This window comes from Centruroides vittatus, unplaced genomic scaffold (genome assembly GCF_030686945.1).
Source record: "Centruroides vittatus isolate TY-2023 unplaced genomic scaffold, ASM3068694v2 scaffold_2520, whole genome shotgun sequence".
NCBI lineage: Eukaryota > Metazoa > Arthropoda > Arachnida > Scorpiones > Buthidae > Centruroides > Centruroides vittatus.
This window is the reverse complement of record NW_027122689.1, coordinates 2,420,824-2,434,439: the sequence shown is the minus strand read 5'-3', so window position 1 is coordinate 2,434,439 and position 13,616 is coordinate 2,420,824. Positions and strand designations below refer to the sequence as shown.

The following is a 13,616-nucleotide window of genomic DNA, read 5'->3' as shown; positions in this document are numbered from 1 at the left end:
TAACATTCATGTTTAATAATTGCACTAGCCACTCACTAGAAGTTCCTTAATCTTTTCCATGTTGTGGGCACTTAGAGAACTATTTTTCTATGCTCTTCATAGGTTTAACAAGGTCCACAATGGAAGCGACAAGATGATGAGGGATGGAACCCAACACATCTGGATTAGACCCATGAAAAATTCCTGGTGAGTTGCCCTCCTGGATTTGATCCCAGGTGCCCAGAACAGTAGGATGATGTCTTAACTGCCTCAGCCATCTGGTGGTCCCGAGAGAGAGAGACTACTTTTGGTTCTTGAATTGGCTTGTTTGCTGTCATGAGCTCATAAGGACCACATCCAAGAATTTAGTATTCAAATACCTAGTACAAGTTCTCAGGAAAAAAACTTCTTAGAATTGTTCTTAATTTTTTTCATTCACACTGCCCACCTTTAGTTGGAATCAGTTTGAAACTCAGTAATAAAATGTTTCTCATATATGAAATAAAAGTGATTTTACTATAAAAATGAATGTGATATTTATCTGGTATAGTTTAAAGATGAAAAAATATTCAGTACTGCGTGATTCTGGTTTACAGGTTTTACTGTATTTAAAAAGAAATATCAACTCTGTTTAGTCTGAATAAGAGCCTGTATCCAAAGCTCTAATTCTTTTCTACCTTTCTTATAAATTTATAATACTAGCAGGCACATCACAAGTATATACATGGAACAAAAATACTTCTCAATTACTGGAACTAAATACTAAGTACAATCATCAAAACCTTAAATTTCCAGTAACAAAAATTTTAATGTCAAATTGACAAATTGTTTTCGATCTTAAGCAAGATCTGCATCAGGTCACCAATGATATTCCAAAATTGAAATGCAGAACACAACTATTCAAAAATATTTTTTAAATAATTGGCACGAAAACATAATGTAAAACAACAAAAAAAATTATAAATGTAAATAAGATGCCATGTTAATTAAGCAATTATTTCAAACATATCAGGGCTCTAGAAGCCTTGAAAATATATAAGGCCAACCTGACTGGAAACTGTATTAACTTTAAAGACAGAAAAAAGCATTTCATATGCACAACAATGCTTTTAAGAAAAACTGGAGATTACCAATATAAATTAATTATTATTATTTTGTGATATTTTATGGCTTATTTTTATATCTGTTATAATTTTACATTTCTTAAAATTACCATCGATTATTGAAACATGCAAACACCGGTCATCAAACTAGAAGCAAGTGTCAGGCATAATTTGCAATGTAAACAACTATAAACATGAATATGATTAGAAAAACATTTAATAAACTAGAAATTCCCCTGCAAAGCATGATGGACTATTTTCTTTGAAAAAGTAGAGATCAAAGAATTGAGAAGAGTACACATTTCAAGAAATTCAAGAAGAGCAGCTAATGTTTCTACAAATTAAGTAGCCTATACTGCCCATCAAAGCATAATTAATATGTGATAATACATTTTAAATAACATGCTCATTAGATCGTTACTTCTGATTGAACAATAGAATGTCATGTGGTCACTATAAAAATTTTTTTTTTTAATTGTTGTAAAAGTGACATGATGCAGCTATCTTTTTTTAAAATTCAAATTTTAAATTTATTGAAGTAAGTTTAAAATACACCATTTACCAAAATATTTTAAAATGCAACTTAAGAGAAATTCTGTCACCAATGTCACTGGAACGTAAGAGCGATCACCATTCCAAAATCAATAACATGTTTATTCTACAGCTAATATTTCCACAAAATAAGTATCCTATACTTTCCATCAGAATATAAAACAAATACAGTAGAGCATCGATTATCTGACCCCCGATTAACTGACTTATCGGTTAACCGACCGCGTTCTAGTCGACAAATTCAAATGTCCGCTAGTGACGTGGCGCTACAATATTTGGTTATGTCTTGGCTACTTTAATATTATTTTTGTTAAATTTTTGCATGTTTTAGCTGGCAGCACTTGCTCGACCATGAAAGGGAGGCTAGTATTTAAACCAGGCCTAATACACCATATTAATAATGTATTTTTTCATACTTTTCGGTTATCCGACCAACCCCAGCCCCCAATTAAGTCGGATAATCGATGCTCTACTGTATAACCAAAATTGCATCTGGATAGAACAATAATTGCAGAGTTATAAGGAATTCACACACACACGACAACTTTTATATTATTAATATATAACTACTATCAAAATATATACAGTTTATGATGAATCTTTAACTCAAAATTTGTTCTAAGTACTTTAAATCTTGGAAGTGAAAGAAAAATAATGTTAGACTTGTGTGACTGACTAAATACAAATCATGTATCATAAAAATAAAACTAATTCTGATTGGCTGTGTGGCATTTTTCGATGCACGTTCCTTTATATATACAGTAAACCCACACTAACCCAGACTAATGGGGGATGAAGGTCATTCAAGTTTACAAAAAGTTGAAATTAGCGAGTGTTTTCTCAGATGTAAAAAAAAAGGAATGTGCTATACAGTACAATAATTTATTATGATAAGATCTATACAGAAGTTTTACTGAGATAAGAATATACTGCTGAATTTATTATTATAGGAAGTGAGTTCAAAAAATTTCATGACAACACAGTGTACAGCAATGTACAGTCTTTAAGTTATTAACTACAGTAATATAATGTACAGTATCATAAAGACTTCTGGATATCAAAACACACTCATTAATTAGAATTTCTCTATTGTCAAGAAATTTTAAATTACTGGTTCGAAAATTTTATTTGAGTTAGCAGGGGTTTACTGTGTAGATTCTCTTCTCTATAAATTTATTCTCTTACTTCTACAAGGAGCTTATCTATAGCAGCTTGTGTTATTTTAATTTTTATATCTTTCTCTAATACTACATTGGCTAATGTAATATCAGTAAAAGTTTATATTTCATATAAATCTTATCTATGTTCTTATCCCTTTTCAATAATCCACTTCCTCCTCCTGTGTATTCTATTACTTCTTGTGTATTTTTAATACATACCAATATCTCATACGCACACATACAGTATACCCCCCTATAACACGAGTTCATATAACACGGCAAAAAAATTGCAATTGTGTTCGTATAACATGTTAAAATAGACTCAATTAATGGGAAAAAATTGATTCAGACTTCAAATGATTCAGTTTGAATGACCTCCTAGTAGGAATTAAGTTCAAAGTACAAAGAACCACTATATTTATTTCAGTCATTGTCATTATTAGCAGAACGTTACACTATCTGAGGTATAAGTATGTCTGTATCAGTCAATTAGTAGCAAACAAGCAAATTAACAGTCATTCACTTCCACAGACTCAAGAGTGAATAAATGCTTCAAGGAATGCCATTCTTGACAGAAACTTCTTGCCAGATTGTGTTAATTTCTGATTGTACTTCATTTCCTTCTTCATCTAGGTCACTCTGTGATGGGTCGTGTGAAATAATACCACTTTTCTCCCAGCAGTTCCGGATGGTTATGGTTTGATAGATGCTTGCACTGCAGCAATTATGTCAATGGCCTGCTTTCTGTTGATCTTCCTTTTGATGTAGTTGTCAACATTGCAAAGAATGATCCTCAAAAGTCTTCTTTAATATTCAGCTTTTAAGTGCAGATTATTCCAAGATCCAAAAGCTGTACGACAGCAGTACAATTCACTGGTAAGTTCTTGATCATGTTTCCAGATAAAGAATCATATAAACTGAACAATTGTCAACCAACACCAGGATTCTTTGCTTCTCATGTTTCATCTTTTTCATCCAGTTTTATCAGCCATTCATTAAAAACATCTTGCATCATTCAAGCTAGTTGGTTTGCAGTGTAATCATACAGAAAAAAATGCACATTCTTCATACAGTAGGGCCTTGGTCAATTTCCCAATGATTATGAGTCTCATCTTTGTACTTATGTTATATGCAGTGGATATCAGTAAGTGTTCTTAGATTAAAAGAGTTAAAAAAAATCCAGTTTAAAGCAATGGAAAATCATTTCTTACCTAAGGTGTTATAAAAGAATGAGGCAGTCAACCATTGCTTATATTTTTGCCTCCTCTCAGCAGTCACCCATAATAATCAGAGTTTGATTCAGCAATAATTGGAAGAAAATGCCTGTTTCATTGGTATTAAGGATGTCATCTGTACTTCATCGTGTATCTCACCTGTAGACTATGCACAATACCTTTCACAAAATCTGAAGAGCCACTTGTCACTTGCCTGAAAGTCTGTTTCCAAGCATTTTTTGCAAACTCTAAAGCATTCTCTTGGAGAAGAGGCCATTTAAGAGAGAGTATTGTACTTGAATATCTTAAAACTAGTTTCATCAGCCATTTATTATCCTACTGCACACCATGCATTTTCTTCCTACTTGGATATTTTACATTCCTTTTAATCTTGGAATGATCTTTTAAAATCATTGAAAGCAAAAGGAATGATGCCAAACTCCCTTGCAACATTTCCTTTTTTTTTTTATCTGGAAAATGTCTGAAAAAGCTGCTTCCAGGACAGCAGACATTAAAATTGGCAGCACTTTTGCTCTTTGACATACTCATGTTGTCTGACAAGATTACTTTGGATACCTGAAGGGCCATGATTATAGTAAAGATACACTACAATGTTAGATACAGTAATACCCCGAAGTTATGATAGGTGGGTCCAATGAAAATTGTTTAAGTCAGGGTACAACTTTTCATATAAATACATATTAATTTTGTTTAATTGGGATCAAGGACTAATTAGTTTAGAAGAAAAATATTTAATAAAATTGCAGTTCTTTACACATATTAATACAAAATATTAAAAACATAAATAAATTACATAAAAAAGTTATTCTGAAGTGGATGGCTTCATAAAATCTAACAAATTCGTCTGATGACACAATGTCTTCTTTTTTTCATGCAGAATTTCTTCATAGCAAGCTAATAATTTTTTTATTCCTTGCTTTGTAGCTGTAATGCATTCTTCATTAGAGTATGTTTTCTAAATTTTTTAAGCTCTTTTCAATTAATCTGAGAACTTTAAATGAAAACTGTTTAAACTTGCAATAGTGTTCAACTTTGGGTATGAAGTGGTGACCAAACCAGTCCTCAAAAATAGAAGCTGTCACCCAAGCTTTATGATTTGACCTCCAAATCACTGGTAAGCTAATTTTAGATATATTTTTTAAGACTCTTGGGTTTTCAAAGCCGTAAATTAAGAGAGGTTTTAACTTGCAGTCAACAGTTGCATTCCTGCCAACTATCACTGTCAATTAGTCTTTAGAAACGTTAAAGGCAGGAAAGTTTTTTCTTCATATGTGAAAAAGTTCTTTTAGACATCATCTTCCAGAACAGGCCAGTCTCATCCATGTTAAATACGGTTTCACTGCTATAGTCACCATCTTCTATTATAGCCTTGAGTGCCTCAGCAAAAGAAGATGCAACTTCTTTATTGTCACTTGCCACCTCTCCACTCTCAGCAATGCTGTGCCAATTACAGAAAATTTTATATTGGTTGAACCAACCATCACTAGCTATAAAGTTTTCATCTTTGCCCACCTCCCCAGCTTCTTTCAACCTCTCAAAAATCAGCTTTGCTAGATAGCACATTGTTCTAATCAATTGGACAATTCTTCACTTTTACTTGATCATCATATCATAATTTCAGCATTGTTTCCATCTCAGCAATAATACCATGAAGTTTACAAATTATGCTTGAATTCAAGGATTGAGCCTTTTTCACCACATCGAGAATTCTTTCTTTATCTTTTATGATTGTTCTTACTGTGAATTCCGATAGTTCAAACTTCTTTGCCAATTCACAAATTTTCATTCTGCTATCAAAATCCTTGATAATGTTAATTTTATATTCCAAAGATATCATTTTCCTTTTCTTATTAGGTGCAGGAGAATCACATTTACTTCATTTAAACTCCATAGTTTTTTAAGGATTTAGGAAACATATAACAAAACAATCTTAACTTTCATTGATCATAGAATTGTAATTGAGCATGTAGAGTTCGTGCAAAATGTGTCCAATGCTTATCACAGCAAGAGAAACACTGAAGATAATGAGCGGAAATGTTGCCAAACAAAAAAATCAGAAACCGTGTAACTCCAAGTTCGTGTAAGTCAGGGTAATACTGTATTGAAATATAATAAGATGCACTGAACAGAAAAACTAAGTGTTTTTTGTTCTCCTGTAACATCTTTGCTATCTTCTCCTGTGATGGTCACCTTTGAAATGTCCTGGGTTGAGTCAGTCATCCTTATATAGGGTTTGTCCAATAAGTATCAAGACTAAAGTCATAAAAAGAAATTTGTTGAAGATATATGTACAATGGGTTAATAATCTTCAAAATATGACCCTCCTGCATCAATACATCACTGCCAGTGCTTTTTCCAGTCTTCATATGCCCCTGGAAGTCAGCAACGGCAAGGCTGTTCAGGTACCCTGTCGAAGCCACTTGGACGACCTCAATCATCCTGAAACAATGTCCTTCAGGCTCCTTTTGATCTGAAAGAACAAAAAGAAGTTAGGGGGAATCACATCTGGACTGTAGGGTGGTTGAGACAGTGTTGACACATTGTATTTGGCCAGTACCTTTCTCACAATTTGCAACGTATGACTAGGTGCATTGTCATGATGCAGCTTTCAGGTATTGGCAATCTCCCTTCAAACACGGTGAACCCTAATCCTCAAACAAACACTTAACCAGCAATCAGAGTTCAAAAGTCCTCACACTTTGGCCACATTTTCATCGGTTCAGGTCACTGTCGGATATCCAGCACGTTGTTCATCTTCGACATCTTCTGGCCATCTTTGAATTGTTTATGTCACTCAAAACACACATTCTGGACATGGCTTCATCCTTGTAAGCCTTGCAAATCATATCAAAAGTCTCCGTAGCAGATTTGTTCAATTTAATGCAAAATTTGAAGGCAAAACGCTGCTTGATGGTTTGCTGCATCTTGACTCTTGATGTGAGCACTAAACACACTTTCACTTCAGGAGCAACCTACACACTCCAAAGGCTCAGAGACAACAGAGCCTGGTCTGGTAGCTTATGTGACATCTCCCATCACCAATCCCACCCATAGAGACCGCCTGCCATCCCTTCCAATTGACAAGAAAAAATCAGTCCCGATACTTATCAACAAATCCTGTATACATCTTCTAGCCTTTGTTCTTCATGGTCCTTCCAGAACATTTTAAATATCCAATGCATAGCCAAGCAACCCAAGACATCTAGATGGCATTTTTGTGTGGTCATCTTGACACTTTCCAATCCCTTTCATCCAACCCATTCCAGTTTTTTATTATATTAAGGGATTTTCAGCATCATGTCCAGAAAAATTCTTTGGTATACTAAAAGTTTTGTTATATTGAACTTATTGAGAGTTTTTAAGCATATGTCTTAAAAGTGAGATGTCAAAATTTTTCACTTTACTAGAAGCTTCATTTCATCAGTGTTCACTGCTATAATAAGATTTTACCTAGATTAGTTGATTATTGTTATCAATGGTGGTCTTGGCTTCTATGGAGGAGGGAGTGACAAATGGTGACTCCGGGAGCAGCTCTCGTAGAAATTTTGCCAGGGCTTTTTCCAGGTGGTAAGTTGGATGCGACCTTTTGTTTTGCTACCCCTGTTATCAATACAGCAGAGTATCAAAATGATTAAAATAAGCAGATTCTATTGTATCTTTTAATTCTAATTAATATGAAATAAACTAAATGTTCAGAATAAATTATTCTGAATGTTTTAAATAAATTTTAAAATTAGGCCGCGACTCCACTAGCCGTAAAAGGGCCGTAAAACCCCTCACCGTAAAAGCTTTTAATCACGTGACCATGATTTTTTACGCCTGAGCAGGTCGTAAAAAATCATGGTCACGTGATTAAAAGCTTTTACGGTGAGGGGTTTTACGGCCCTTTTACGGCTAGTGGAGTCGCGGCCTAATATCAATTTACATAAAACAAATGTACTTTGAAAAATTTGAATATTTTTGAAAAAGTCTGTTCTTTAATATCCTCAAAAGGTTAGATTAGAAAAAAATTAAGTACTATGTCTTATAATAATCAAAACTTCTTTTTTATAAAATTAAAGAACAAGCTACATAACTTAATTGAACATTATACTCAATCTCAAAGTTGGAATACTTAAGTTGATGAAGTCTTTGGATTTAAAATTCCACCATCAAAACTGGCAAATATGACTAAAACAGAAATTGAAATCATCATTTGAAATAATTTCTTATTCATTAAACATTATCAAATCATTACAAAATGGAATATATTATACTCACATATTAATACTGGAGTGGAAGTATAGATCCAAACCTTTGTAGAACCTTCTGTTAATTGAATTTGATTAGGACACATTTGATTTGACTCCAAGGAAACCATTTGATTAATGAAAGGTTCTACAAAAAACATTTTTAAAAAACAGAAGGTCCTAACAGAACATTTTAAAAAACACATCATTTATGTTCCATCTGAAGATCCAGCTGAAAGATCGAAATCATTAGTTGTTATCAAGGTAATGAGCTACTGGAGAATTATTTAAAAGGTTCTACAAAGAAGGTTTGTAGTAAAAAAGGAATATAATTTAACTTTGAATTTCATTCAGAATTCTTAAACTTGATAGAGTGATATAAACCAAAATTTTAATTTGAAAAACTTGGTACAAACAAAATGAACTGAATCATCATTTTAAATGTATAACTTTTGACATGGTCCAGACAAAAATCAAAATTAGTAACACGAAAACAACAGTAACATACAGGAGTGCCATACAAAAAAGCATTAGGAATTATTTTTTCACAAATGTTTCTAAAATATAGAAAAAGTTTATGAAAGTTTTTTTAAAATACTGAAAAATTAAATAAAATGAAAGTAATGTAAAATTAGTATTTTCAAAAATAGTTCTTCAAATATGAGTTAAAAAGAAAAGTTATTGATTACTGTCATGATAAAGAAATAGAATACCATTAATAATTATTGTGCCATGCAACATATTAAAAACTATAGTCAAATTTCAATATAGCACTCTCCCCTAAATAGTGTCATTCTTGTACATCACCAATAACTACTCAAACAGATCTTCTTCATAAATATTAAATAGTGAACATTTCAGTATTTACAAATTACTAAATTACAATTTTGCATTACAAACTCTAAAATTCAAACAAGCATGCAAGATCGCATACTATATATAATTCTTATTGTTTGAATTAGTTCAGTATAGAATCACATTAAATTTAGTGCAACTTTTAGAGATGGACAAATAGTGGATGTAAATCAAAGGTTGACTGTATTTCACAAGCTGGTTTTCCTACAAGATCAACTGTTTTGCAGGATAGCCAACATCATGAAAATTTATCAACTTTTTCATTTGATTTATGAGAGATTAATTTCATTTCTTTCATCAATATTCTTATTTTATCATAATCAATAATTATCCTATTCATTTCTAAAATGTTTTCTTATAAATTTTTAAAATTATAAATTGTAAAAATAATTTCAAAGATAAGTATTATTATTCTCTTGTTTTTGAAAATTTTCTCTACAGTAAATATTTGCTTCAATACAACTCTGACAAGTTAATGATATTAATATAATCTATAGATATATATTTAGGATTCCTATTTTGAATATAATATAATTTATTTTAATAAAAAGTTTAAAAATTTTATACTCTTCTATTGATAAATGAATAATTCTAGTACAAATTTAGTTTTGAACAGAAAATTAATATAACATAATGATTATATTATAAACACATTTCATAAGAACAAGTATTAAACAATATATTGTTGGCTATCACTGAAAATCCGTAATAGTGCATCGCAATATAAACTATGAACCATATCTAATAGTGTATGTTTCCAAACCAGCACTAGACCAATTGAGCCTCCAATTCAATAAATATCTATAGAAAACTTCAGAAGTAAACATGATAAAAATCATGCTAATTACATGTCTTACCAATGCTATCAGCTACAAATCAATAGATCAGATATACATTTACTGTCTCCAATATTCTACCAGAATATTCAAAAGGACCCCTTTAGTAAGATTTTAATTCTAACTAAAATCTTACTAAAAATTACTTATTTTTTTCAGTAATCAGCATAAACATAAGCATACCTAAATCTTTTCAGTAATATTTAATCATTCAAATGTACTTTATTTAATTAAGTAATTACAAAATATTATTTCAGTAAATAAAATAATTAAATTTTAATCTATATTCAAGCATTAAACTAATTTTTAAATATAAAAAAAAAACAACAATTCCAATTCTGTAATGTTTACATGAATAAATTATATGTAATTTATTCATGTAAACATTACAGTTTCTTGAACTTGCGTCTGCCATTCATTAACTGCTGGCTTAATTTTTTATCAAATTTACGAAATACCAAATGAGAATTATAGATAATTAAAAGTAAAATGAATGAAATTAATGGTAATTTTGAAGTTTAAAGATGATAGAATTCAAATAATATTTTTGTGGAATACATTTGAAACATGATTTTACAATTCATTCTTCCTTCATGTTTGAATTACATTAATTAAAGCATTTGTTTATTTTTAAACCTAAAATAATAATAGTTTTGATATTAAGCATGTAATTTATTTATGTAAACATTGTACAGTTTCTTAAAACAAATAACTATCATAAATTAATAATTAGCTTAATTTGGCATAAAATTCATGAAATACTAAATGGAATTATATCCAATTTAAAGTAAATTGAATGAAATAAATTCTGAAATTTCAAATGTTTGTCAAGTAATTATTTTGTAGATAATATTTTAAATAAGAATTTATAACAACTCTTTTCTTCATGCTTTAATTATATTAAAGCATTCATATAGTTTTAAAATATAAAATAATAACACATTTTCTATTAAACATTGCATGTAATTTATTCAAGAAAACATCAAGTTTCTTACATTGCTATCTGTCATAAATTAGCTGTTAACGTTAATACGACATAAAATTTATTAAATATTAAATGGGATTAAATTTAATTTTCTGAAATTTAAAAAATGAGAACAGTCAAAATACTTTGTAGAGTAAATCAATTGCATAGGTAATATTTAAAATATGAATTTATAAACATCTTCACATTTCAATTATATTAAACCAACATACACAAAATTTTTCCGCCAAACACGTAATTTATTCACGTAAACAATGCAAAGTTCCTCGAACCGAGATCCGGCATAAATTAATAGTTACATTAATTTGAAATAAAATTTACTAAATATTAAATGGAAATTATAATTAATTACCATTTAACATTCTGAAATTTAAAAAATGAGAAAAGTCAAAATATTTTGTAGAGTAAATCATTGCACGTATATATTTAAAATACAATTTTATAAATATCTCCGCATTTCAATTACATTAAACGACATACGCCGAAGTCAAAGGTTAAGAATTCTTCGACAAAACACATAATTTATTGGTGTAAACATTGCAAGGTTCTTCAAACCGACAGCTGTCATTTTAATATAAAATTTATGTAATGTGATATGGGAATTACATTTGATTACCATTGAACATAGTGAAACGAACTGTGTGGTTTACAAAATGAGAAAATTCAGTGTTGTTGTGTGGTGTAATTATCTCACAGATGTAGAAAATACATTAGAACTCACCTTCTTCATGTTTAAGTTGTGCTAAAGCCTGTGCTGTTGCTTGAGGATCGCTGTTACTTCTTTGTCTTCTATGAGTTGATCTCCAAACGGATTCGTTTCCATTTGGACCAGACATCAGGGCCTAACATCAACCTTCTGTCTTAACATTAAAGCGGCTAACTGCAAGCCATTTTTATAAATCACGATTACTTATCAGGCGAAAGGACACGAGTAACCATTTAAATAATTATCAAAATATATACAAAATTATATTTCAAACTAGAAACATCAAAATGTCTACAGAAGGAATTGAACTAACTTTGGTTGCCATGTAAACAGTAAATTTATGATATTTCGAATTTTTAACCTAACTTTCCGTATTCTGATATTAAATATTCGTTGAATAACATATTATAAAATTTTTAAATATATATGTATAATATATATTAAATATCCATATTACAAAAAAAGAAAAAAATCTTTTGAAATTTGTTTTAATCAAACATCAAGTCATAAAACAATCTCTTGGCAGACTTTTAATTCAATTTCCCTCTGACAGAGGACGCTGACATTGTCTTGTAAATTATAGCCCAAAAATAGCTATTTCGATTTTATATAGATTCTTTCGTTTATAACTATATTTATTATGAAAATGTTACAAAAATAATTAATTTAATAAATATTGATTTCATTAAAAATTATGAAAGCAATTAAATAAAACAAAATGTTCGACGAGATCTGGTGATGGAAGTACTGTTACGAATCGATGTAAATCAAATAATTTGAGAATTTGTGATTAATTTGTAGTGTGATGTATATTTAATAGCTTAAATTTGTTATACGGGTATTTAATGATAAATAATTTATGTAGCGTAATAAGCCGACTGGGAGTGAGGTAATATATTTTCGTAGGGACTCCGAGAAGGATTCGCTTTTTTAAATTTATGGGTAATTCGGGACAAGATATTATTTCCTGTATTTTAGCGATGCTCATCAATACAAGTCTACCATACCCTAAACGAATAAAAATCGAGAAATTTCAGTTTTCGTATAGACATTTGCAATCTAAATATATAAAGTTACTTGTCCTGACTGACTGACTGACTGACTGAAAGGCCCCTTAGTGCTCACAGAGCGAAGAGTTAAAAAAAAAAAAAAGAAAAATCATACTTCACTAACTTTATTGCATTTAAAAAATTCAGCAACGAGTTGCTCAACTTTCCTGGCAACTGTTCGTATTTTATTAGAAAATTTTTTATATTTTTAACTATTATAAAATGGCCAAAAGCTTCATTTTGAGGGTAGGGATGAGTTTTATACAAAAAAAAAAAAAAAAAAAAAAAAATTGTAAATGCTAATAACGAGTAAAATCATCATTAAGTCCGACCCTACTAGAAATACACACGATCCCTAATATCTCCTCACCCCCTCGACCTTCAATCATCAAAATTTTAACATCGATTCCAATAATAAACAAACCTCCTCGAAAAATTTCAAAAATTTTCGACAAAAAGCACGAGAGTTATTAAACTTCGAACAAGGTAAACAAAATCGCGCCACACATACACGCTAACATTCATATATACAAAAATTATCCCCCCCCAATTTTCTTCATTTCTCGGAGTTTCGAGGTACCCTGAGCCCAAAAATGTAAAAATCTTGGGGGTCATTTTTTGACCGATCGCCATACTTTTCCTGTTATATATAACAGCCCGGAAACTAAAAATAATTAAAGTCTAAATGACATGAAATGCCAGACAAATATGATTTAGCCTTCAATGTAAATTGATGAATAACAATATACCGTAGTTATATTAATAGAGGTGATATTTAAAAAATAGTTTCTTTTACTGAAATTGATATTTTAATTTAACAAGTAATGTAAGTTAAAATAAGTTTGTAATGATTTTAAATGCGCTCAATAAGAAGTGTTTAAAGAATTTTACAAATATGGTAATACGTTTACTAAAATCGTTATAGAA

General features: G+C 30.4%; 1 protein-coding gene across 2 annotated transcripts in view; it reads right to left on the bottom strand.

The window, feature by feature from the left end:
• Positions 1-12,174, bottom strand: part of LOC136987571 (phosphatase and actin regulator 1-like) — a 103,511-nt gene extending 91,337 nt beyond the window's left edge. The window contains exon 1 of one of the 2 annotated variants that reach the window (XM_067285324.1): positions 11,656-12,174. In XM_067285324.1, coding sequence (XP_067141425.1) covers positions 11,656-11,770 — 115 coding nt within the window. In that variant the 5' untranslated portion in view covers positions 11,771-12,174. The remainder of the gene's footprint in view (positions 1-11,655) is intronic. The other variant, XM_067285323.1, reaches the window with a different exon arrangement.
• Positions 12,175-13,616: the final 1,442 nt, after the last annotated feature.